Raw genomic sequence first — 26,717 nt, 5'->3', positions numbered from 1 at the left:
TTGAGGATACCTCTTCTTTCAGTAATGGATGTGATTATGCCGGATTTCTTCTTTTTTAGTTTATAAAAGTCTAAGGAATGTAGAGCAGGTTGTTTTTTTTTTCTTTTCAGCATTAGCTAGCTTCTTTACTAAATATTAACTAACTGGTATCCACTTAGCATAGTTAAACTGTAAAAGTGCTCCTGATTACTGAGTAGTGGCTAGATAGTTTTGTAGAAAGTCCTAAGAAGTAAGTTTTGTAGAAAGTCCTAAGAAGTAGTTGGAAGTGGGTGTACACAAATAATGATGGAGGCAGGGAAAGATGTAGGACAAAGGAACAGGAAGGTCAGTGGATACCATGAAGGGAAGGGATGGTGTGAGTGTAGACTTTGGCTAATCTCTTGAAGATTTGGTCCCAAAAGACAAATGCTAGTGATACATACAGATTCAAAAGTACTATTGATTCCATTGATTGTTATGTTAAACTGCAAACTTAGCATTTAATGTAGAGGCAAATTGAAGCTGAGAGCTTTACAAATCCTTAAGACCACTGCGTTATTAATCTTACAACTGTTTCCTCTGTCATGAGGAACATTTGCATGAATTTGTTAATTCTAAACTACTGTCAAATGTTGAATTAGAGGGTATCTGTGGTTAGGGGAGGAGGTTGCAATGGCAAGTGAAAGAGGGACAATTGTTATATTGCATAATCCCCATTAGAGTTGTAAAAACACCCCAACCAAAAAAAAAAACAACACAAAAAAACAAACAAACAAAAAAACAAAAAAAAACCACAAAAAACAAACAAACAAAAAAACTAACACCTTTCAGAACTGAAATACCTACAAATGGTCTCAGATGCTTCTACCCAGACAACTTCATTAACCTCATATCCTTAAAGCAATATTTTGCAAAATACGAGGAAATTGGCCCATGCTGACCTGTAGGCTGAGGTTAATATTGCCCTCAGTGGGAGGCCTGGCACTTGCTAAAGACTCAAGTTTCCAGGCCTCGAGCCAAGGAAAGTGGAATTCATGACCTCAGTCTGTGGAGTACGTGTTTGTGATAGACAAAATGTGCAGGTCACGTTATTCCTCTGTCACCCTGGCTGACTGGCTCAGAGGTAATTGTACCTCAAGGGCTTCTGCTCCTTTAATCCGTACAGTGGCAAGTGGTAAAGGAGGAGCACAGAGGACAAAACCATGATAAATTGCGCAGTTTCTAGATAGCAGTTACTGTGGGCAGTAGCATAATAATTGCAGCATGGAAGATGGGTGAGGAGAGTTGGGTTGGCTTAGTCTCCAGTTAGCACAACCCTTAGTCTTCCATTTGTCTGGGATGGCTGAAGATTTCATTGCCACTGAGAAGTGAAGCAACCAATTGGGCTGGTATTGTTCTATAGAAGGTTAATGGTGAAGGGGTGAGGTTGGTAAAATATAAAATACAGTTTTAAAGTAATGCTTATTCAGCTGTAAGAGGAAAAAAATGCGAAGTGAGATGTTTGCTACTAAGTGTAGAAAATCTCTTTCTTAGGTAAGATGACAACTTCTGTGTAGAATAGTCCACACTGGCAGAGCACTAAGTATAAAAGTGAAAAGTTCATGTTTAGTTTTAGCCTTTGCACTCCTTCCTAATGATGTTAATAGCCAACCTTTAATTGATGAAATAAGCCCTAGAGGTAAAACCGTAGAACAGCAGGGTTGCACTTCACCTGATTTATCACTGTTGAAAGTCTACATGAAAGAGATTTCATAAAGTAGGTGACAAATATAAAACATGGGTTTGCCCGCATTCTTTCTTTCCTAGAATCTAAGTATTTTACTTACTAATATATTATCTTTCACTAACAAGCAATCATTTGGCTGCAAAATTGAGGCTGTTTCTCTAAGATTCCCAAGAATGGACTCCGGTAGTACCCACCTGTTGTTATACCTCTAATGGCATAGTATTTCCCATCTTAGTGGTACAAAAAACCCTGTCCTTTTATTTTGCTCTGTTAGAAATACATCTGATAAAATCCTTCAGGTCTACATAGTTCTGGTTAACATGTGTTTCAGAGATTGTCATTCACCTTTGTGTTACTGGTCAGATGCAGGCTTGTGGTGATACAGTAACATAGTCCTTAATTTGTCTGATGGATTGTGTATTGTGGTTTTGATTCAGTCAGTAGTGGTAGCATTCATCTTTCCCTACGGATGCCTTTGGCAGACAATCAAAAATAAATGAATGGAAATTTAATCACTTAATCCCGGGTGATGGTCTCACCAAGTAGTTACTGAAGAATGATGCAGAAGAGTGGTGAAGCTGCTGCTGCTGCATTTGTTGAAATCAGACTTCTCTTGTGGTCAGACCTGTGTCCTTGTCTAATTGCCTACCCAGGACCTATTTTACATACAGGACCTGAACATTTAAAACTGTAAGTGTACACACAGCATGGCAGTGTCCATCCATCTTTGAAAGCATCTGTTGGGTGATGACAGCAAGAGGAAAATAAGAGCACTCTGTTGATTACTTCTATTACAATAATACCTGCATAAAGATTCCCGTGATACAGACAAATATACATACTTCTATAGTAATACACAGCCTGTCAGAGATGGGAGAGACAGCTGCTTCTCTTTGTAGGAAGAGGTTGCCTTGGTGGTGGCTCTGGGGAACACTAGGACAGCTGTGGACCCTGGGTGGTCCTGTCAGCATGTGCCCTGCATGCCTGCAAGCACTGCAGTTTGCACCTAGATCAGTTGGTCTTAATTCCCTGATACCATTTGCTATGGAGGCACGTGAAGCAGCACAAGGAGGAGGAGGGGGCAGGAGTGTGCATCTTGGGGTGGGGAAATGGGGACACAGTAATTCATCTCCTGGTGGCTTCCTGGCTTCTGCCTTCAGAAACCGACTGTGGAAGTGCAGCGTTGTCCAGTTGCTGGTGCTTGGGTGGACAGGGAGTCATTGCCAAAAGTGACCTGCTATCGCTTGACTGTAAGTTATGTGGGTAGGACAGCCAAATATGGCCCAAAATTGATTTAAAAGGCTGTCCTGGAGAAGGATCAGGGTCATCCTGCCCCTAAATTCTCTGGATGGACTGTGGAGGGAGGCCTCCAGCAGCAATTGCAGAGATATGCCCAAACTGTCATCACAGAATCACAGAATGTTCGGGATCGGAAGGGGCCTCAAAAGATCATCTGGTCCAATCCCCTTGCCAGAGCAGGAACACCCAGATGAGGTTACACGGGAGTGTGTCCAGGTGGGTTTTGAATGTCTCCAGAGTAGCAGACTCCACAACCTCCCTGGGCAGCCTGTTCCAGTGCTCTGTCACCCTCACTGAGAAGAAGTTTCTTCTCAAATTTAAGTGGAACCTCTTGTGTTCCCGTTTGAACCCCTTACCCCATGTCCTACCGTTGGTTGTCACCAAGAAGAGCCTGGCTCCATCCTCATAACACTCACTCTTTATATATTTGTAAACATTAATGAGGTCACCCCTCAGTTTCTTCTTCTCCAAGCTAAAGAGATACAGCTCCCTCAGCCTTTCCTCATAAGGGGATGCTCCACTCCCTTGATCATCTTCATTGCCCTGTGCTGGACTCTCTCCAGCAGTTCCCTGTCCTTCTGGAACTGAGGGGCCTAGAACTGGACACAATATTCCAGATGGGGTCTCACCAGGGCAGAGTAGAGGGCCAGGAGAACCTCTCTCGACGTACTAACCACCCCCCTTCTAATACACCCCAGGATGCCATTGGCCTTCCTGGCCACAAGGGCACAGTGCTGGCTCATGGTCATCCTGTTGTCCACCAGGACCCCCAGGTCCCTTTCCCCTACGCTGCTCTCTATTAGGTCATTACCCAACTTAAACTGGATTTAGTGTTAGGTCACTAAAAAAGAGGGCTTCGTTATTTGTACACCTTTTCTTCCAGACACATCTCTGTGCATACCTTGATTTGAACGAATTCCCCTTTAGCACTACTTACAGATTTTCGAATTTTGACAGGAGCCCAAGCCTATGTGGGTCAACTGAGACCTTGCCAAGATAGGTGCTGCGCTGAGATTTCACCACCAGTTGCAGCAGTGGTGTGGGTGAATTTCAGGGTTCTGCTGCAGGAGAAATGCGGGCCCAGGCCTGCCTGCCAGAGGGTACCTGCCCAGAGCTGGGACGTGGGCCAAGGAAAGTTTCCTGTTGGCACCAAAGCAAAGATTTCTGTGTTTCTGAAGGATGAAAGCTTCTTAGTTTAAGAGTAATTCATAACAAATGCATGATACAAAATTAGAGCTAAATTAATTAAACTGAAAATTAATTCACTGGGTCATTTTGGTTTTTTCCACTGAACATTTTTTTTTTTTTTTAAATAGAGTTGTTCAGCTGTGCGATGTGTTCAATTAACAGAGACTGTTTCTTAGAAACAGCATTTTGCAGTGGGATTTTAAAGTCAAGGAGCTACCTACAAGGCCTCCTAGGCCTTTACTTATCAATAAGGATTTCATCCTCACACCTTCATCTTCACTGTTGTTGGGGTGGCAAGCAGCGTCGGATGTCATCAGTGGGTACCTGCTTTAAGTAGCCAGTTGGGCTGCTAGAACATGTAGTCCCATTTGTTTGCCTCTTCAGAGCACAGGCAGCACCTGTGATACACTCACATGCAGATCCCATGACAATCTCCTGCTGATACATCTGCCTGACTCCCCCCAGCATCAGTGTACGTGAAAGGGAAAGATAATCTCTTTGTTTCTGGCATCTTGGAAGTCAAACCCTTTCTTTTCTTGAACACCTCTGAAGCTACACTCTTGTTTGAGAGTAGAGGGATGTCCTAGCTTTCATTCTTCATTACATATGAGGAAGAGGCCAAGAGGAGTGGCTTTCTTCAGCCTCAAGAAGGCTAAGGGGAGACCTTACTGCTGTCCTCGGGTCTCTCATGGAGGCCTTAGAGGAGATGGAGGCAGACTCTTCTCAGAGACATGTGCTGTTGGGATGAGAGGAAATGGTAACACAGAATATTGGGAAACGTGTTTTCACCGTGAGGAGGGTGATCAAACCCTGGGGCATGTACACAGGGCTCCTGCCCCAAAGGCCCATCTTCAGAGGTGCTCAGAAGCAGTAGGACAAGACCCCAGGCACCCTGATCTGTTTGGCCTAGCTTGGAGCAGGGGTTGAATCGGACGATCTCCCACAGTCCTTTCCAGCCTATATTACAACTCTGTGCCTGAAGGCAAGGCTGTCTTTTACAAGGTAACTTTGTGTCATCCAGCTTGTCAGTGTGATTTGCTTTTCACTGGGATTTGCAGCATCTTACAACCCCTCCTTGCACTTCAGCGTGAGGCAGCACGTGGCAAACTGCTGCAGAGGCAGCATAGCCCATGCTTGTCCATGCTCCCTGGAGCAAGTCAAAGGCATTTGAGCAGCAGAATATCTGAGTGTGACAGAGGGGGTACTGGCTGAGCTGCATGGGGTGCTGGGGGCTGCAGTTGGCAGGCGGGTGTGCATGGGTTCTTCCCACAGGTATGAGGCAGAAAGGTCAGCTGCTACTGGGTACCAGGGAGGGATGGTAACCAGGAGCCAGGAGTCATCTCAGGCCCTTCATGTTAGTCGTGGTCTTGCAACTGCCAGTGGTTTGGGTCCTCCTCAATCTGGGTTTTCTTTCTTCAGGCTCAAAGAGTAGGGTTGCTTTCTCAGATACAGAAGATAATCAAGAAGTAGCACCATGAAGGGCAAGAGGAAGGAAAGGCACTCCTCCCAAGGTCACAGAGGCTACATTTGGTTTTATTAAAATTGTCATTGACTCCTCATTGTCCTCATGCAACATTAGCTTTGAAATTTTCTGCAGAATCAACAGTGTGCAAATCACTTTGTTTAGCCAAACTTTTGATCTTTTGAAGTGTACATTGTGAAGTCCCAGGACACTAGGTATTTCAAACTTCAGATTTAAATCATGAAGCTACCCCCTCTGGCTAAAAACTAATTTTTTTTCATCTAAGTTGTATATGGCAACTTCTCAGTTAGCCCACAGTGTTTTTTTTTAGATAGGGCTTTTAGTTTTTCCATTTATGAAGATCTGACAAAGTGTATAAACCAGCTGGCTGAGTAAGTTGGATTCCACCAGGAGGTTTTTCAATGTGATTTTAAAGACAGTTGTTTCCAGACAAAGGACCTTAACATAATTTTTGAAAAGTTGTCAATTAAGTATGCAGTAGAAAATAAGCAAAGTGGAAAAAATTAAAATAAACAATAGCATAATTTTAAAATCGTCAGGGAGGGGTAGACAGGAACCACAAGAGAGAATACCGATTTAGATCAGTGGTTTTCAGCCTGTAGCCTGCAGATCTCTCTGCTCTGGGAGTTACTTCTGAGATGTCTGTGAGAAGAGATTGGGGGAAAACATGCACGTGGATGCTTGAAAAAGCTGGAGACTGCAGGGCTCTGGAGAAAATATCTGGAAGAGTGAGGTATGAGAAAAAAGTGGCAATTGGGAGAGCCAAGTGTTGCATACTGCAGAAACAGGCTAGCCAGCAGTCAGATTGCACTTTAGCAGTGCTGGGCCTGAGCTCGTGAGCCTGGAGCTGAGCGGTGATGCTGGTTATAAAGTCCTTCTAGTGTGGACGCTGTGCTGTGCAAGTGAAGCTGTGCTGCCTGGGGATCTGAGATGCTGTACCCATGTAGTGCTGTGTCACACTGTGTGATCTTTCTCCATCTCTTTGAAAATAGTCCAGGGTTGTCTGCTTTCTGCATTGTTGCCTGGCACAAGTACGAACATTGGGAGGGGTCACCTTTTTGATGACATACACTTGAAAGAGATGCAAATAACATAGTCTTTGTGGATGCGCTGAGGCATTCAGGGTAGCAGGTTCACTCCTGCTTCAGGGCTTCGAAACCAACAAGATTGTTTTATAACTAATGCCACTATATGGGTAAGTTACGCAAGGTGTCTGTCATATGAGATGGTAGAAAATGTTCCCCTCTCCTCCTTGAGTTAGCCCCCCTTGAACTTTTTTATTCCTCTTTCAGAATAAAATCTCTACAAGCACGTACTTTTGACAAATTTAATGTAACTCATGTTGACATCCTCTCTTGCTGCTGTCAAACAGTCTTTTGTGAACTTGAATTAAGGCTTTATAGGGAATTGAATAGCTTCCTGTGAAGAAGGGAAAAGAGGAATCTCCCAGTGTTTGAAGTATGTGACAGAATACACACTGGGTTCTGTATATAATCAGGCTTTCATCTGTATCCTCATATGAGTTGAAAAAAAAAATTGCAAAGAGTTTTTAAGGTAAGCTCTGAACTGACGTATTTTTTTGGTGATCAGAAATGAATTGTTACTTTATAATGTCTATGAGACAAGTCTCTAGTGACACTTTCAAAAGATTTTCTGTGACAGAGCCTGCTTCTAAATGTGTTTCATAAGACTTAGATCTGGACTGCTGCTACACAGGAACATGGGTTCTCATTTTTTAAATCTCTTGTTGTCACATCTGAGCGTTCAGATTGAACATGCTTCTAAGTGCTCTAAAAGTAAATGCATTAGGACTTACAGGTCTCTTGGCAAAATTTTTATAATATGGTGAGCAGCAAATTCTTTATCAAAGGTCAGAGATCCTGAAGTTGCAATGTCTGCAGAGGAAGGATTGGTTCCCTCTTAGAATAGCATCCACTGCAGAAATTCTTGGTAGAAGCAAGTCTGAGGCAGGCTTGGGGAAGAGTGGCTGGAAAGCTGCCCAGCAGAAAAGGACTTAGGAGTGTTGGTCAGCAGCCAGCTGAACATGAGGCAGCAGTGTGCCCAGGTGGCCAAAAAGGCCAACAGCATCCTGGCTTGTATCAGGAATAGTGTGGCCAGCAGGACTAGGGAAGTGATTGTGCCGCTGTACTCAGTGCTTGTGAGTCCCCACCTTGAATTCTGTATTCAGTTTTGGGCCCCTCACTACAAGAAAGACATTGAGGTGCTGGCCAGAGTTCAGAGAAGGGTAACAAAACTGGTGAAGGGTCTGGAGCACAAGTCTGATGAGGAGCAGCTGAGGGAACTGGGGCTGTTTAGCCTGGAGAAAAGGAGGCTGAGGGAAGACCTCGTTGCTGTCTCTGGCTACCTGAAAGGAGGTTGTAGCATGGAGGGTGTTGGTCTCTTCTCCAGAGTAGCAAGTGATAGGACAAGAGCAAATGGCCTCAAGTTGTGCCAGCAGAGGTTTAGATTGGATATTAGGAAGAATTTCTTCCATGGGAAGGGTTGTCAGGCACTGGAACACTGTTTCACACCAGGGAAGTGGTGGAGTCACCATCCCTGGAGGTGGTCTAAAAGATGCTTAGATGAGGTTCTCGGTGACATGGTTTAGTGGTGGACTTGGAGTCCTTGGTTAACAGTTGGACTCAATGATCTTAAAGTTCTTTTCCAACCAAAAATGGTTCTATGATTCTATGAAAGCAGAACGGTGTGTTAGGAGACACTGGCAGAGACCAACTACAGGATGAGGCTGAAGTGGTGCTGTAGCCAGTACTACTCAGGACTGTGTTTGCACACAGTGCTCTGTAGGGCAGATTGCTCTGAGTGTTGCTCAGACTTCACATTGATCAATCAGAGCATAAAATTCTCTCAGATGACAAATGGTGTGCAAAAAGAATTGAGAGAAATGCTAAAAGGCATAGGCAAAGAGAGTTTTCTGAGTATGTTTGTTTTGCCTACCCATGTGTTATAAATGATGTAAACTTTTGTTAGGATCTGTGGCTCAAATCAATGTGAATATGGGCCCCTGTCATGCTGGGTTCTTGGGTTCTCCTTGTCATCCCTGTGTAGCAATATTCTGTAAAATTAACTTAATCATCCCATTTTTGGATGCTTTGGGTGTAAGAATTGCTGAGTTTGTGGGAGAAATTTGAAGGCAAAGTTGTGTGGGAGAAAACAGAAGGATATTTTCCAGGTTTGTGTCAGAGCACTAGTTTTTGCCATGTGTTTATTAGATAAATTCTGAATTCTTCCCACTGTGTATCAGACAAAATATCAACAGCAGAATTAAAAATGCTCAATAAAAGTTAATTGTTATCAAGCCATTTATTCAAAGTAATGCCTTTATTGTGGTGGAAATGTGTTTGGTACCTTGCAATACGGTTACTGTGCTCACTTAGAACACATATCATTACAGTTTTCATTTTTAAGAATCAAGGTGGGCCAAAGCATGGAAGAGCTGATGGATTTTGTAAGAGCTTAATAGTGATTATTTAAAACATTTTGATCCCATTGTGACTCAGCTGAAATAGGAGAGGTTACTCAGTAAGGTTGATTCTGAATGAGAGCATGATCAGGTCTTATATTCTTAAGATTTAGTTTTAACTATGGCTGTGACTGATGAGTGAATATAGTGTATTATAGAAGTCAGCAAATCCTTCCCCTAAGATTTTTAGGATCACTAGAGCTTTGGAAAGTATTTTCCACTGTAGAAGAAAGTTTTCTGTAAGGAAGTGGAAGATAATGTAATTTCTTTTTTTAAGGAAAACAAAAACAATTTTTAGCATTTTTTTCTCTACTACACTTTCTGCAGCTGTGTGTTGTTTTCTTCCACTCAGAAATGTGTATGTTTCTTTGAAGAGGTGTGAATGCTGAAAACAGCAACCTAAACAAATGGGGCGGGGGGGGGGGGTGGGGGGCGGTGTTTAGCAGCTACCACTATTAGTATCTCTGGAAACCAAACCAGTGATATACAAGACTAAATGTAGGCATCTAACTTTGCAAATGCCTGGGAGACATGGTGCTTATATATGACTTCCATGTGCCATAGCCTTAATCAGGGATTACAATGAATTTAATCCAAATAAAAACTTAATTTTGAAGTTCTCATGATATCTGTGTTCCCATATCCAGATATATTGGCATTAGCCTAAATGTACCTGGCAGTGTAAAACATGCATATAAATGAGTGTTTTGATGTTTATGGATATGAATATTTTCACTTTTAGTTTGCTTATACTCTTTTCACATCCAAATACTGTACAAGGTGGGAGTTCACTTGTGCTTATAAATACTATTATGTTCCCTCTTCAAAATAAAATTAACATTGAAGTAAGAATCGGGGCCTCTAAAACCTTGACAGAAAAGAGATTCTATTTTAGATTGGTAAATCCACTCCATTTTTTGTATTCTTCTGTACCCATTGAGAGAATACACACTCAAAATCTATACTGACAGTATTAGAAGTTATAGTAACTCAATGATACTCAAATAAATGAAAGTATTTATTTTGCTGTTCAGTTTTCCACAGTAAATTTGTTCTGTTTCTCACTTGAATTATTTGTTCTCAAATCTAGAGCTGTAATAACTTTTTAATAAATGTGAACTAATGGTAAGCTGCAGAGCTTTTTAAAATGCTTTAAAGATTCTTTTTACCTGTTGCAATGCTTTTATTTTAGAAATCAAAATGTTAGCTAACTCTTCTTTTAAAGAGACTCTTCTGAAAGAAGTATGACAGTTTCCCAGACAGATGAGTGGCCACTTCCAGTCACCAGGTTATCAGACAATAGGGTCAGACTGGATAAGAGTTTGAAAGGTTCTGAGTTTTGGTGGGGGCTGAGGCAGAATGGAGTTTGAGCACAGTCTGAGCATGTACTTCATCCTAAGGTGATGAATGAAAAAGCTGATAATTCTTTAACCAACAAAAAAGTAGAGGGAAAGGACAGAAGCATTAGAAAGAAAGGTGAGTATTTGTCATGTCTGCTAGTTTTAAAAGAGAAGAAAAACTGCCTTTTCAGAAAATTGAAAGTGACAGGCTCTCAGTTTATCATTAGTGTATGAGAAAGAGCAGTGAAGGATCAATGTTTTTCCATCATGATTTTATTTGTTTGTACATTTTTGCATTCAGTTTTTTTTGCTACTAAATGTGAGGCTGATGAATGGATAGATCTACAAAGTCCTTGTCGCATTTCTAGGCTTCTTATTTCAGTATTTCTTCCAGCATTCAAGCAGTCATCATTCTTACCTGATCTTCATTCACTTTCTTTTGCTTCTCTTAGTTTTGTTCCTTACCAATGTAGCAAGAGCCTGGGTTGAAATTTAAATTTCAATTCAATATTTTAATGAATATTAGTACAGTAACTTTTTTCTTGTTTTGAAGTGTAGGCCTGCTTTAGTAGGGTATAACATCTTCACAAAAGTATACTTATTTCTGTCACTGCAAGTGTTGACTTGCAGTGGCATTTGTAAATAGTGATTCCATTGTCTAGTAGAAAGCAAAATACAGACTTTTTTTATAGCAACATCTGCTTTTTGCTTGTAGTTTAGGTTGTTTTTTCTTCAGTAAAAGGTAGCGTATGCATCATCTGTCACACAAATCCATATAGGAAGAACAGAAAAAGGAGGAAAATAGTATTGCATGCAATCTATAGTTTGTGCTAACCTGTGGAAGGAAACAGTGTTGTGCATCTACAGTTTGTGTTAACCTTTATCATCATACTAGCTATTTAGTCTGTCTTGTGCTGATAATGATGATCCTTGTTACAGGCAGATGCAACGGAAGCCAGAAGCACCTGCGGTCACTTATGCGACATATCGAGGTTCTGCAAGGATTAGGCAGCTACTGAAGAATCAGTTGGAAATGGCTGGAAAAGGAGAAGAAAGTACTGAGAACAGAAATGGTTCAATGGTCAAAGAAAATAGAGAACGCCAAACAACTGTCTCTCCAAAGTCAGAACACTTAAAGGAAAATGGGGAAGATGAGGTTAAAGATCACAAGGATGACGTCATAGTAAATTCTTCTGCAGCTAAAACGGGAATGGCAAAGTCTCATAAAACTCAGCATTGCTTGGGTAGCAGTAAACATGAAATAACTTCAAAGACCAAAACTCCACCTACTGAGTCACCTCATGAGATAGACTTAAAACATACACCTATGATAGCTGCAGCAACAGTTAAAAGGACATATTCACTAGATTCATTACTGTCATCTAGCAGTAGAAACAATGAGATCCTAACCAATTCTACTTTGCTTCATGTAAGTTCTGCAAGAGATTTGGTTAGAAAAGAAGCTGGACTGCTGGGAGGAGCAGAAGCTCAGTTTCAGGAAGAGAAAAGTGCCACTTCTAAGTCTGATGAAGAAAATAATTGTAGTAAAGCAGCTAATAAGGAGTCCACAAAAGAAATGCAGGATAATTGTCTACATTCACCCAAATCAAAATATAAGACAGTTAATGAAGAACTACAGATGAGTAAGGGAGAATATTGCTGCAATCATCAAATGGATAGTCACTCGGAGAGAACATTGGATGTCCAGGTGCATCATTCCAGTAGTGCTACATTTCAGCAACAAGCAGATCAGCGTACGGTTAGTGTGAGTGACGATAATGATCCAAGACAAAGTGATACACAGAAAATTGTGGCTACTGTGGAAAGAGAGCACAATTCACAGAACTGTATTGCTACTGCACTTTTACCTTCTATTGAACAAGTACCCACTTCACTAAGCGCAGAGTCCAGGGGGAAAAAATGCATAGCTGCAGGTAATCTAACTGCTTCGGTGTCATCTATTAAAAACAATGCAGATACAGTCACGGGCAGGGGAACTTGTAATGAAGAACTGTGTGAGTTAGGGAAAATAATACATGTACAAAATAATCACCAGTTGATCCATGTGGAGAATTCTAAGGATACTGCCATGCTGCAGACTGGTTTACCTTGTCTAGAAACTGAGAGTGTGGAAACAATGAAGGTTTTACCTGAGGATGCAGTGGAAAGACTTGCCAATGTTTTGTCATGCATGCACAGGTGTGAGAGTACAAAATCTAATTTCGATGAGCTGACAGCACCTCTCTCTGTTTCTTCTGAGTCTTCTTTTGAAAATGGAGACTGTTGTTCAACTTCTCTTCATCCTAGTTGCAAGACCAAAAAGAAAACTATAGGGAGAAGAGAAGTCAGTTTAGAAGATGTGAGAGAGACTGCTTCTTGTCCCGATCTTGACTGTGAGAAGAACAAATCCTTTGAGCCTGTCGAGATGAGCATCTTGGAAAGCCCAGTTCCTGTCCACGACTGTGGTAGTGTTTCCCTTGAAACTGTTCAAGGCATTGGTGCCAAAGCATTAGTTACACTCAAAGAAGATAACACAGCAAAGCCTGTACCTTGCCCTTCAGTCAGCATTGACAGGACAGACAATAATACTCTTGCTGCTTCTAAAATTGACAAGACTGGTACGACTGAGGTTGCTCTCGTTCCTTCTAAGCATAAGGATTGTGTCTCTGAACTTTACTCGAGTATTTCTAAGTCGCAAGAAAGCATTCAGGAAGTTTCTCATTCTGTCTTAAGATATGGAGAAAGACCTTCAACCAACCATTCTGCTTTTATATGTGAAAAAGTTATTGATGTAGACGCAATTTCTAAATCTGCACCTGTTTCTGAAGATAGGTGTATTAATTTTTCTTCTGAGAAGGAAAACTGTAATAACCCTAGGATATCACCCACACTACTAGATTATTCGTCTGACAGCCAAGGAAAAACACCTTTTCCTGCCACTAGCCATGAAAATGGCCAGATTGCTAGATGGCGTGCTGCTTCTGAACAGGACAGCTTTATTTTTCCACCTGCTGAGTTTAGGAGAATAATCCCTGAGGACAGAACGACCGAGGTGCCACCTTGCTCAGGAGACCAGAGAGCTTCCTGCCTGGCTGGCTCTCTGGAACCTGAGCTTACTCCAGCTATGCTGCTTCTCTCTGCTGCTGGAGTAGATGTGAGGGGCGTTTGCATCCCCAGGCCCTCTTCACCTGCTCTGAGATCCAGAGGAGCCTCCAGCCTTTCCGTTCCTGCCTTGGAAAAGCTGGACATTGCTCAGGGGAACAGTTATTCTTCCAGGCCCAGAGCTGGTGATGAGGCAGAGGAGGCCTCCTCCGCTCAACAGGCTGATGTCGGTGCCTTGGCAGAGGCAATGCCATCACCTGTCCATCCTTTGAAATCTTTGGAAATGGCATCACAGTCATTCTGTACTGAGGGTGCGAACAGAAATGCTGTGGGGCAGGTGAGTCTTGGTCGCCGTGCTTCTGCTGTTTCAGAAGCCCCTTCTGTGATGGATGATCAAACAACTGCTGTACCTGCAGAGTCAAATGAGCTCTGTTCTGAGGAGATATGTGAAGATGATGATGTGAAGGGAAAAGAACAGACTAAATTCTATGATGCGGCTGTTTTGTTTAAAAAGGCTGAGGAAATTGTGGACTCAGTTTTACACTTGGCTATAGAAGAAATAATAGCAAAACAAGCCATTGGTGTCTGCCAGCTTTGCAGGAGCAAGGATGGTTTAATAAATACAGATATTCTAAATGATCGAAAAGCGGAAACTGGACAGCTGGAAGCAGAAGAAATCCAGTCAGCTGTGCAGTCATTAAAACATTTTAATGAGAGCAGTGGAGGAGGCTCATCTTCATTTACAGGACACGAAACAGTGGATACAAATAGTCAAGATGAAAAGCTAGTATCTTCCTTCCCTGATAAAACTGACCTACATAGTGCACTAGCACTAAAAGCAAAAGAAATAATTGATGAAGTCATTTATTCAGCCAAACAAAAACTGGCATCCAATCAGTGGCAAGGCAACAAAAGCAAAAGGTCTTTTGAAAAGATTGAGCCTAAACCTAAGGCAGAAACCCCAAAGATTTTAAACGTGGATATGAAGTTACCAGCCAAAACACAGGAACCAACAGAGAAGGAGAAAACTCAGCATGTAGTTGTAAACTGTGAAAAGGCAGATTGCTCAGGTCTTCCTTTACTTCCAGATAGTATGGAAAATGGCATAGATTGGTCCCAAAGAGGTGAAAAGATACCAAATAATGTATTTATATGTCAAACAAATGGATTTCTACCCACTGGTAGTTTCGCAAAGCCAGAATCAGATCTTATGACACCAGCCACAGAGAAGTATGATAGAAAGACATGTGAACATCCGGCTGCAGCAGAGCTGTGTGGCAAAGCTGGAGTATCAGCAACTAGTAGAAAAACTAATGGATCTTCCCCTTTAATACATAGTGACACAACTGTGACTGAAGAGATGCTTCCGTCATTGCAGTCAAAAGATTCATACAATAATACAAATGTGCCAGAATGCACATTGCTGCCAACTGTAAACATTAATTTGTCATCTTCTATGCCTGATGAAGAATGTACTAGCATGCACAGTGAATCAAAAGACAAAAGCAGTCCTTGGGGTTTTCTGGAAGGCTGTGCAGAGGACAGTCCATATGATGACTGGGGAAGAGGGGCTGCAGAAGAAGTACCTGCAGAAGTACAAGCAACCTTAGAAGATTCAAAGGCAGTGGAGAGTGAAGAAAAACTAGCAGAAGGGGCAAGTGAGATAGCAGAGGTTAATGATGGATTACAAACACAGTTCACTGTACCTGAATTGTCTGTGATTGTAGAGGACAGCGAAGGGAAAAACTACTTCAACACCATTTTTGCCCAAAATAATGAGAATCCGAAGCAGGTACAAATGGAGGATCAAGACATGAAGAGAAACGATCAGCATGAAGAAAATTATCTGGACTGTAGCAATAATGTGAAGGAATCGACGAATCTTACAGCCTCTTCTCCACTAATTGAACAGTGGGAAAACAATTCTTTTACTATCATTTATGAAAGTGCCCTTCAAACTGAGAACAAGTCTGTCTCAACTGATGATATGCAAACTGGTTCGCTTTCTTCTTCTATTCTGCCTTTGGATAATATAGGTCATCTAATGGGTGAAAGAGCGAAGAATAAACATGAGCCAGCCTGTCTTTATGGGAAGGATAACAAGTTAACTGAAGCAACAGATAGTCATAGCTCAGCGTCATTTCTGAGTGTAGAGGCCAAGCGCTATAGAGTATATCCTTTCTCTTTGTCTCCAATATACGAAGACGACAGCTCCCAAGAAGACTTACTTTCCACAGATGTGTCGCCAGAAGGCCGTCCTAGTGGAGTGTCTAAAGATAACATGGACCATGCTTCTGTGCTATCGCTTCTTCAGTCGGTTTCTGAGCGACTACAGTTTACTACTCAGTTCAGTAAAGAGGAGGAGGAGGGAGTGGAGGACGAGGAGGAGGAAGAATCGTCATATGAAGAAAATATGCTTGATGTTGAGAGACAAGAAGAATGTCTTTCCACTCAGTGGAGAGGGAATTTAAAAACAACCCTTCAATCAAATGACCAAACTAGATCTTTGTTTCCTGAACAATCACCTCTGCTTTCAGAAGAACAGCTTGACTCTAAGGAGCAACCAGAACTGTTTCCAGATGAGGCTTCTCTCAGTCAAACACCTTGTAAGCCAGTTTCACAGAAAGCTGATGCTGCTCTGAAGTGTCCTTCAACAAGTGTGTACTACCAGTATTTGCAATCTGCCAGCAATTGCCCCTCTGAAAAGGGAACCAGGTTTGGAAGCATTCTCCAGGATATGTTACAGCCAAAGATTCATTGGCCTCAGGACAACACCATGGCAAAACTGGGAGAAGTGTCAGCGGTAAGATGTCATGTCAAGTGATTAGTCCAGATTCAAGATTGCTGTCTCCTTATTCCCCTTCCTCCCTTTTTAAGGTTAATTCTTTATCATAAGCAAAATTAGTTCAGCTGTTTAAGATCATAGTTTAAAAAAAGATTCTGATAAAATAATTTTAAAACCATAGTATTCTTTGTTCAGCACACAGATAAAAGTGACTTGATTGTAAAACAGAAGATGTGAATAGAAAATACAGTAGGAAAATATGCATAATAGTGAGTCTGTATAACAGCAAAACAGAGACTTGTCCATGTTAGGGACATTTCAATGTGAAGATGATGAAATTGCCTTTTATATGAAAATGATTTTTTCATTTCTTGCACTTCTGAGATTAGTAGAGCTGAATTGTCCAAAAAATATAAATATCTGCTTACTGGACTATTTGATTGTTCCATCACAGAGTATTCTACAAATAGTAGGTCAGATAGCAAGAAACTAATACAGCCACTTCCATAGATTAGCATTTCTTTTTTTTTTAGTTTATTTGAAGCAATGGCAGATGAGGCTATGGAAACTGTTCTTCCAATATTTAGAAATTAAAAAGACCGCATAGACTAATTGCGTTACTGAAGAATAAAGTCCTTCCATGATGTTGGGAGGATTTCAGTCTATTTTAGAGGTCTGTTTTGGTTTTACCACTGTTAAGACATGCAGTTTATTGATTGCTGGGAAAGGGTAATACATTTTCAGAAGTTACATCTTCTGTAGTAGTTTTTTCCTTTCTAGCACTTGCTGCTTTCTGCTGATTGATTCTCTTAAACCATTTGCACCAACTCTGAATGACAGTGAAACAAATCTTGATTGTTTCAGCTAGTGACAGTTGCATGTTTATAGGAATAGTGGTTTGTGCTACTGTTGTGGATCTTAATAGTTGTTTTCCATGTACTTGTAATTTCAGAACCTCATTGACAGGGCAAGTGTCAAATACAATCCAAGACCGGGAAAGGTGAGCAGAATTTGTGTCACATAGATCAATATGACGTATGGAATAAGTTGTTATAGCAAAATTTTTGGATGGTAAGCATCTGAACTTATTAGTCTAGTTTTCTGTATTTTAATGGTGCATATACTAATAATGAAATAATATTATTAAAAATCCTGCAACTAGGAATTTTACTGTATTTCTTTTAGCAACTGCTGTTTTAGTTCAGTAGAGTGTTTCATAAAAGAAGAAACTGCGTAGTGTATCAGTTGAGTGGGCACAAAGTGGAATAGGTTTTATTCCAAATGAAGAATAACTGTCTGCACTGCATGTTGAAATTAGCTCTCAGTTGTATGCATTGTATGTTGTTTCAGATTATTATTTATGATATTTATGGCGATAAAAGTAAACAAGAAGTTCATTCTGATGTGCTAGATACCACGTCCTGGATCTTTCCCATTGGAGCCTTACTTAGGATAATTAGAGGATGGTAAGAAATCCAGGTCATATTTAAATAGAGTCTTTCCAAAAGACTGTGCATATGTTTCTCATGTATTTTCATTTCTTTTATTTATGACATAAGTCTGATCTGCAATAGTGTCTCTTTCTTTCTTTATAATTAGACTGATACAATGAAAAAAACATGAAACAAGGCTTCAAATGCTGCAGTACAAAACTAAAATATATTGTTTCTCCTGGGAGTTAGCTTCAAACTGAAAGTTTCTAATAGAACCACAAATAAGTTTAGACTTCCTGCCTGAAGTGCTGAGACAGTATAGCCATAATCATGAGTAGAAGCACGTATATGCCAAAGAAACTTTTTTTTCTTTTTTTACAGTTCAGTTTCACTAAACAGTACGTGTTGAAAAAGGACTATAAAATAAACAATCTCAGCTGTTGTTTGTAATGTAGCATTTAGAGGAATGTGGATGCAGAAGGATATACAATTACCTTTAAGGAAGATTTTCCAAGCGTTTCTAGGTTTGCTTTGGGAAGCTGGGGCTGGGACCATGTCAGTTGTTGCATTGGAATTTAATTGGTGCTGCTTGCAGTGAATGTTTCTGTCAGCCACAGTAACAATGCATGTCACATTTATGCAGTTTTAAGGCAGCCTTGTTTGGTTTCCCATACATTTCTTTCATGCCCTAAGAAATATGGAATGCCATTATTAGTATGTATATGTTTTATGTCTTGCATAGTATCTGCCTGAACCAGACATATTTTGTTGTGCCAATTAATATATTTGTTGTGGTAAAATAAGACTTTTTACTTACATTGTGGTTTAGCTGTATTTTTATACAGTTAATATTTTAAGTTATGTTAGGCTACATCCTGGAGGGGAACAGTTTATTCTACTTTTAAAGCACAGAAGTACAAGCCCTGTATCTATCTAAAGTGAATGTGACTACTGAGCGATAGTGTAAGAAAGGTCCAATAGCTGGCTTGATAAGAAGAGCTCATTACTGAGCTTTCCAGCAAATGTGCTGTATAAGGACAGTCTTAACCAAGAGCAACAACTGAGTTCATGATATCCTTATTACAGTTGGATTTTTTATGAGAAGCCAAAGTTCCAGGGTCGGAAATATGTACTAGAAGAAGGAGAGACTGTGCTGGATCACCTTTGGGATCTTCCAGGCATGAAACAACGTCGAAGAAACCTCACAGTTGGTTCAATCAAACATATAACAAAGGTATAGACTTTGTTAATACATCAATACATAAATAATTTTTGTTTGCAATAGTGGTGTATTACTAGCAATGGAGAATGTGTGTATGGTGTGTTTCTGATTTTATACAAATTTGCTATGAGTCACGTTTTTTGCCTTCAAGATAATTTCCAAGGCTTTTGCTGTGATAAATTTCCCTTTCTTCTGAAGGTAATGACCAGATGGATTATGTATCTTTGCCACCACCTTTATCTGATACAGTGACTCCCTTCCTTTTAGATGTTTACCTGTCCAGTTAATTGGAATTAAATTGAATCAATTAATATTTATTGAAGAAATGTTTATCTAAGCTTAAACTAACTACTGTGCCTGTGTAGTAGTTGGGTTTCCAATCCCATTTGTACAGCGTAGCCTCCAAAAAATTATTGTTGCTCTGTCTACAGCTTTGTGCCATCTGTAGGGGTTCCACATGGACAAGTGGTACACCTACAGCATCTGGCTCTGCCTACAGCCAGAAATTTAAAAGGCATTTTGTTGAAAAGACAGGAATCAAATGCCTAAAACTGAGTACAATGCATCCATTGTTATTCAGTGAATGTGGAATATATTTACCACATCTTGTGATTTAAGATGACTTGGTGCTCTTGTTGTTTAGCATAACATTCCAGTTATTCACAGGGCAATGGCCCTTTACTGCAAGGAAATTATTATCTGTATCACAATGTGAAAGTTTTTCAGAAGAAAAAAAAAAAAAAGTGGTGTTTCTCTGTTCTCTGCAGGTGTAGAGGTCATTTTAAAATTTATAACTTTTTGTCGTCAGTACAAGGGCATAATGTCATAGCAATTAGAAATACATTTTCATTCTCTGACAGACTTAAAAATAAATAAATTCAAAAGAGGCTGGCTGAGGGCATGAAAAATGAAGTTAACATTTATTTGAGCTAAACAAATTAAAAGCATTTGACCAATGTGGAATATGAATATTGATCAATAATATGGAAGGCAGCTAAATAATTAAAGAAATACCACAATAACATGTGGAACTGTGATCTGAAGCTGAGGGAAGCTGGGTGTGTCGTGAGTAGCAGAGAAGAGCCTTAGATGGAAAGACTGTGGTTAGCTTCATCATGCCGCATAAAAATCTTTGTAACGTGGCTAAGTAGGTTTGAGTGTTTTTCTTCTTCCAGTATGTGGTTCCTTTGTGTAGAGCACAGACAGAAAGCTTTGTTGCAGTATATTGCTTCGGTAATCAACACTGTTTCTCCTGTAACTTAAATCTTTAGCAGGTATGGTTGGTTGGGAAAACTGCTGTTAGTCTGTAGGGCTGTATGGAGCCAGTGTGGGTGTGCAACTCACTAAGCTGGGCTTTGTCCTCTAAGCCTTGATTCATTACATCATCCCTCCTTTTTAGGTTGTACTTCAGCTGCTGTGGAACTACTTTTAGAAGGTAGTTTGCCAAAGTGCTTACCTTGGGGTTTTTTGTTTTGGTTTGGTTTTGTGAAAAATGTAGGCATTAATTTTAATTGACAAATAGATGTTTCTTTTTCAGGCAGCTTGTGTGTGTGTGATCTGCAGGATGGTGTGTTTTACTGTCGTTCTCTTTTTCATAGCTTGGGTAGCTCAGTGGCTGTTCTCCTGCCTTGTTTTGTCATAGTGTCTGTGTGTCCAGGCTGTCCTGGCTTATCTTGTGATTCATCAAGTGGCTTTTTAAGGTGCTTGTTTAATGGCTGCTCAGATGCTGTGAGTTATCAGATTTGAAAATTGGCTAAATATGTGAGCAGAAAATGGCTTGCCAAGAAGAGAAAAGGAGATGTTTACTAAAGAAACTGTAGGAGGTATGTTTAATATTATTTTTTTTTTACTGGCAGATGTTAGTTTGCTGAGAAAGTCTGCCTGTAGCTTTGTGCTCTGATTTGGCTTCAAGCATCTGCAAAAAGCAAAGGTTCTGTTAGCTTTGTGGTTAGCTTGTGGCTTGACTTACTGTGGATATGCATTAGATGTATCCATGTGTGTTTAATTTGAAGGAACTTTGGGGGGCTGAGGGGAAGATCTCAAAGGAACAAACAGATCATGCAGCTAGTAAAGCCAAGACCTATTCGAAGTAATGAGGGGTCTGAATTCCACCAAGGCAAGTCAACATGAGCCTAAGCTAGCAAAATCTGCCTCCACATGCAGGTTCATTGCAGCTTCTGCAGCACAAGCTGTTTAGCCAAGTCAGTTCCTTGGTCTCCTGCAAATGCATATATTGATCTGACAGAATTGAAGAACTTTTTCTAGAATCCCAAAGGGGGTGCTAAATGCTACTTTCCCAAAAATAAGAGCTGAGAAGAGTTGTTGATGTTTCAATTCTAGTATAAGCTTGTAAACAACTATTTTGCAAGGTGACAAGAGATTTGAAACAGCAGTTTATTATCTCTGTCTGCAAGATGGTTAGGCAGGGAATAACTGGATTCCTTGTGGACTCTCCTTAAGAAAAGCTCTTTTGTAGTGGGAATGTTCACAGTATTACATGAAGGTTTGTTTCTTTTGTTCGTATGGTTTGCTAGGTGAAAAGAAGTTGTTAGTTCAAGAAGGGACTGCTTTGTTAGATGCCATAGGAAGACAGCCAGCAGCTTCAGATGGTCTCATTTGCTAGCTTGTATTTACAGGACAGTAATCACTAATTTCTTTAATATTATTTTATTTTACTACCAGTCTTGTTGAGTTCTGTGGTTTGGTGGCGAGGACTGGTAGCAAGAGTGGTACAGAGCAGGAGAACTGGGAGAAAGAATTATGAACAAGTATAAAAGGTTGGAGGACCAAAAGAGAGTAAGATTTGAAATAAAAAATGCTGCAAAAGCTGACACATCCTAAGGACAAACTATGTATCAAAACTAATATGTGTCTAGACTGTATTAAAAAGCAATCATGTGGATACCAGAACTAATTAGTCCTGGTTTTTGATAGACTCTTCTGTCATCATTTTGACATTTAGCTTAAGAAGCCGGACCTTAGTCATTCTTTGTCCTGTTGTTGACATAAAACACTACCTCATTTGAATAGGCTATTTTGATCAATTCAGTTACCACAGCTTACAGCTCCAAGGAGAAGACCTAGGAGTGCTGGAATTATCTAACCCTGCTGGTGCTATTAGGGCTGTAACCCTGGATCTGGAAGAACGGTGAACAGCCAAGACCACCTAGAGAGGGTTGCAGGCTCTGAGTCTCTTATGAAGGCTCTCCGCTTATGGTGGAGCTCTTGATTGGACTGGAAAAAAAGAGATGCCACCGAAGAGTAATATTTAATGCTAAGGTCTTGAGGGTCATTTTAACCCTCTTCAGAAGAAGCCTTAACCTAGTTTTCCCAAAAACAGGGTTCTGTCACCTGGTGTGCAAAAAAAAAAAAAAGGCAAATTGTAGCACACAGAGACAAGATATTGTTTATTAAAGAGTTATGCAAGTCTGGATGCTGGAATAAAGCCAGCACGCCAGCAAGAAGAGTAACAGCCAGTATATACAAAATCTTATCACTACATTCATTAAAGAGCCTATTGGTTAGATGTTTGCATATTGGTTACATAATCATTTTAGTGTATAATGAGCAATGTTCAGCTAAAGGACACTTTATCCAACAGCCTCCATATGTGTTAAAACTAATTGTGCAGGCTTCAAAACGTCTGAAGCTGCAAGGTCAGTAGTCTCTGTAGTTTCTGATGAGGTGTTTTGCAAGTCACTCTCATCTTTGTTAGAGGAGCAGACTGACCAAAACTGAGAGAATTTACATATCTTTAGGGCGCAATGCGTTCTTTTAAGTGTTAATGACTGCAACTTTTCTGCTGAGGGGCCTGTTGCTGTTTTTGAAGTGCCTGTTCTCTGCAAGCTAGTGCAAGTATGTGTTTTTGTAAACATCTCCTCTCCTAAAAGATGGTGAGGGAAGCACGGGTGCTCCAGGATGGTGGTGTGGAGGTAGGAGGAGATCACAGAATAGTGGAAGTGGGATGCCTGGAGGCTGTGACCAGCAGCATTTGCTGGTTGTGTGTTACCATTGGAAATGAACACAACTATCTAATCTGTGTGTGGTGCTTTTTAGTCTATTTTTGTCTTGTGTCTCAGTAGGATAATGAATACAGCTTGAGTTTTGGCTGCTTGTGATGGGGGTGGAGGGCTGGGGGAGTATCGGGAGAAAACTTTGGTTTGTATCTGGTCTGAAATGCTGTGGTAATAGTTTTGCATGGTAGTAGTTATGCATGTGGGTATCTTATTTGAAAATCTTGACGCCTTGCAAATGAAAGGGCTTTGGATTGAAGGGTCTAGTTATCAACCTGAGTGCTATCATATTTATTTGTGTCATTTTGGTTTAATTTCTAAAGCTGATGGCTTTATTAGGAATGTTTAAGAAGCCTCTGAAAGTAATGATGCCTATTAAATATGCTCAGGCAAATGCAAACATGCTAGGGCAAATATTTACCAAGCTAAAGTTTACATGCTTAAATTACATAAATAAATCACATAGTACTTGAGTGTACATCTGCAAATAAATAGTATCTCATATAGCAATACTAGATTTTACCATTTTCTGCAATCTGTAAACTAATATATTTAAATTGAACTCAATATTTAAAACAAAATGTATATTTGTGATTTTAAAATGTAATGTACGTCTTGCTTGAACATGTTATTACCTTTAAAAATAGATAATTGAATTGCTTTTGATTAAGACCTCAGTTTACTACAGAACACTTCATGAAAGGTTTTTGTGGACTTAATCTAGTACACACAAAAATGCCATTACAATGAGGTTTTTAATGACTGTCAAAATTTGGCTGGAGAGAGAGTGTGATAAATGGGAGAGATTCTCTTGTGAGTACTGTGCTTTACCTACCTTTTGGAGAATTGCTACATTCTTCAACTCTTGAGGCGGAGCCTGCTTTATGAACTTCAGAGTCAAGAAAGCAAACTTGAAAAGAAAATACAGACTGGCTTTTTCTAATCTTCAAATGAAGAAAAAATACCTCCTGCTAAATTAAAATGAAACATACTCTGTCTCATATTCTGTCTGAGCCTGCAGGCAAAGATACTTTATTTTGCTGCTTGTCTGGTCTTGTAGGTACTTTGCTTCAGAATTTATCTGAAGCCTTTGAGAGTCTAGCATCATTATTTGTGGAATTCTTATAAGTGCATCTTCTGATTTTACGTATCAAGCTTTACTGTTGGATTCACAGATTTCAGCTGTATCACCGTTCAGGTATTATTAGAAATATAAACAAAATTCAAATATTTCTTAACTGTAATTTGGTACAGTTCATATGCATGTGAAAACTGTGAGGAGGTGTTCTTTAAACTTGTCTGGCAATAATACCCTTAGAGTTGAGGAATGGTGTTACTTAACATTTTGCCATGAATTAGCATTGTACCAGAAAGTCTTTTTACCTAGTCTTTCTGTTTTTGCTCATCTGAAAATAAAAATTCTGGTATTGTAGTTATTATTGTGAAAACAAACAGTGTGCATTGTTTGCAAGGTACAATACAGAGGAAACACGATTGTGCATGAAGGAGAGTTGCCAAAACGGTATACTGTGTTGCGTCAGGTCTTGGAGGAAAGTGAAATAATACCCTGGAGTCCATCTATTATAATTGCCACACTTATTGCTGACAGTTAAATGACTTCTGAAAGAACTTTGCTAACCAAGAAGAGGTGTGTTTCTAGGTGGCATGTTACTCCATCATTTGAAAGCTCCACGCAAAGCCTCTGTGAAAAAGGAGAGTGTGCAGGTGTTGTCATGAGATGGGGTGCTGGAACTTCGAGAGCTTTTGTGCCCATTTGCTGGCTTGCTCTGCAAGCTCTTGTCTTTTGCCTTTTGGGTCTGGCAGAAGCTATGGACCATGTGGGATCTCTTACGATGTGACCCTACAGGGTCCCCAACAAATCCAGTAACCAGGAGCTTCTCTGAGGGCACCCTCGGGGACAGCTTCTCATCCCTTTTAGCACACATGCAAGGGGCATCTTCCTCCAGCCACATTTAGGAGTTTCAGGGTCTCTTAATGCTGTCCAAGCCCTTTGACCTAACACAAATGGGCCTATGGGTCAGGAGGATAAGGAGAAGGGTGCTGTGAAGATGTCACTGAGAACTGGAGGTTTCCAACCACAGCTGGGCAAACTATAAGCACAGGAGCTGCCTTTCACTGTAACAGAAGATGCTCACAGATTCATGATAAATGCTGGGGTAGAAAGTGTTGGCAATGCATTTTATATAAATATTATGAAATGAGTGTGGTTCAATAAAATCTCTGTAAATTCTAGAGAAGATCTTGTGTTCAAGAAGTTGTTCTCCAGTATGGCGTCTATCAGTAGAAGACCTTCAGTAAGGTAACAGAGGTTGCTCTGTAGGAACAGGAAATTGATAAAGTATCTACTTAACAAAACAAATATTTTCTACTACTGTTCTTTGTCTAAAATGCTGTAGATTTGTTTAGCGTGACAGAAAATTGAACTCACAGCTGTACAGAATGCAGTACAGAACCTAATTATGACTGAGGGAGGGAGGAGGGAATGCAGTAGACATTTCCAGGAAGTTTCGGTTTTGCGTGCATCATATGTATCTATATGTGTGCTATGGAAGCACTGTCTTAAAAAAAAAAAGTTAGCAGTATTATATGCATGGTTTGTCTATCTGTCAGATCATGTACTTGGAGAGTATTAAAATGAATGTTTTGAAAGTAGTCCAACAGGTGTAAATTAGTGGGAGCTGGAATTTTACTACCCTTAGCTTTTTCTAAGAATTCCAGTCTTCATTTAAAAAAAAAAAATCCTTCCGTCATTTGAAGCCTGGATTTAGGTTTGAAGGGTGAGAAGACAGGGTGGGAGAAAAAAGGAAACATTTACTGGTCATTCCCCCGCTGTGATGGGGCCAACTCCGCAAGTTGTGTATAAGCCTGACCCTTTGATTTGTTTCCGCAGGACTGTGGCATTCCAGAGGTAGAGTTCTGCCTGGCAGCTGGCGGTACAGAGGCACTTCCAATCTGCATACAGAGTGCAGTTGCCAATTTAGAAGAACTGGATGTTGAGAAAAACCCTTATATAAAAGTCAAATCGGGAGTGTGAGTACTGGACCTTTTTAATAGCAATTTGGCAACAGTGAGGAGGAAGAGGAACATTATGGGATGAAAGTCAGTCAGCAATAGGAACAATATTTGGGAAGTTTTGCTATAAATCATAAATACAAAACATACACTAGATATTCCTAGTTCTACACTTCAGTATAATGCTATATGGGTCCTAGTAGTGGAACCAAATTTTTGAAGGCATTTTTCCTCTAGTTGCTGGTAGAAGTCTTCTGTAACTCTGTCCTTGAGTAGCTTTATAAATAGAAGAGGCAGCTCAGCTATAATTAGCTTTTAGTTCATTGGATAATAGACACTGTCTCTGTAGTCACCCACCCTACTATAACAATATGGCTGAATACCAGAAAATGAATATTACATCATCCAAGCATTTCTCAAGCTACAGCCATATCCTGATTTTCTGGAGAGGTGATGCAATACGATACAGGGCCCTTGGTGGCCAAGCGTTTCCTGCATTGAGCACAGTAGTCTGTTTCCTGGGTAAATGGCCCACACTTCACAATTCCTGAAGTCTGAGACTTCTGTGCCTCTTCTTGTAAATCATTGCAGAATGACATCAGCTATTCTGTTCCAAGTCTTGAGCTTGCCTTT

The 26,717-nt window shown here is 40.3% G+C and overlaps 1 protein-coding gene across 2 annotated transcripts in view; it reads left to right on the top strand.

The window, feature by feature from the left end:
* CRYBG3 (crystallin beta-gamma domain containing 3) overlaps positions 1-26,717 on the top strand; it is a 93,817-nt gene that overhangs the window by 30,746 nt on the left and 36,354 nt on the right. For both annotated transcript variants that reach the window (XR_014186651.1, XM_082076038.1), the window contains exons 4-8: positions 11,436-16,401; positions 17,336-17,383; positions 17,734-17,849; positions 18,903-19,050; positions 25,963-26,102. Coding sequence is in view for 1 of the 2 variants with exons in the window: in XM_082076038.1 (XP_081932164.1) it covers positions 11,436-16,401; positions 17,336-17,383; positions 17,734-17,849; positions 18,903-19,050; positions 25,963-26,102 (5,418 nt within the window). In the remaining variant the exon portion in view is untranslated. The remainder of the gene's footprint in view (positions 1-11,435; positions 16,402-17,335; positions 17,384-17,733; positions 17,850-18,902; positions 19,051-25,962; positions 26,103-26,717) is intronic.

Source organism: Streptopelia decaocto (assembly GCF_964273445.1).
Source record: "Streptopelia decaocto genome assembly, chromosome: 1".
NCBI lineage: Eukaryota > Metazoa > Chordata > Aves > Columbiformes > Columbidae > Streptopelia > Streptopelia decaocto.
The sequence above is the reverse complement of the archived record's forward strand: the minus strand, read 5'-3'. Positions and strand labels throughout refer to the sequence as shown.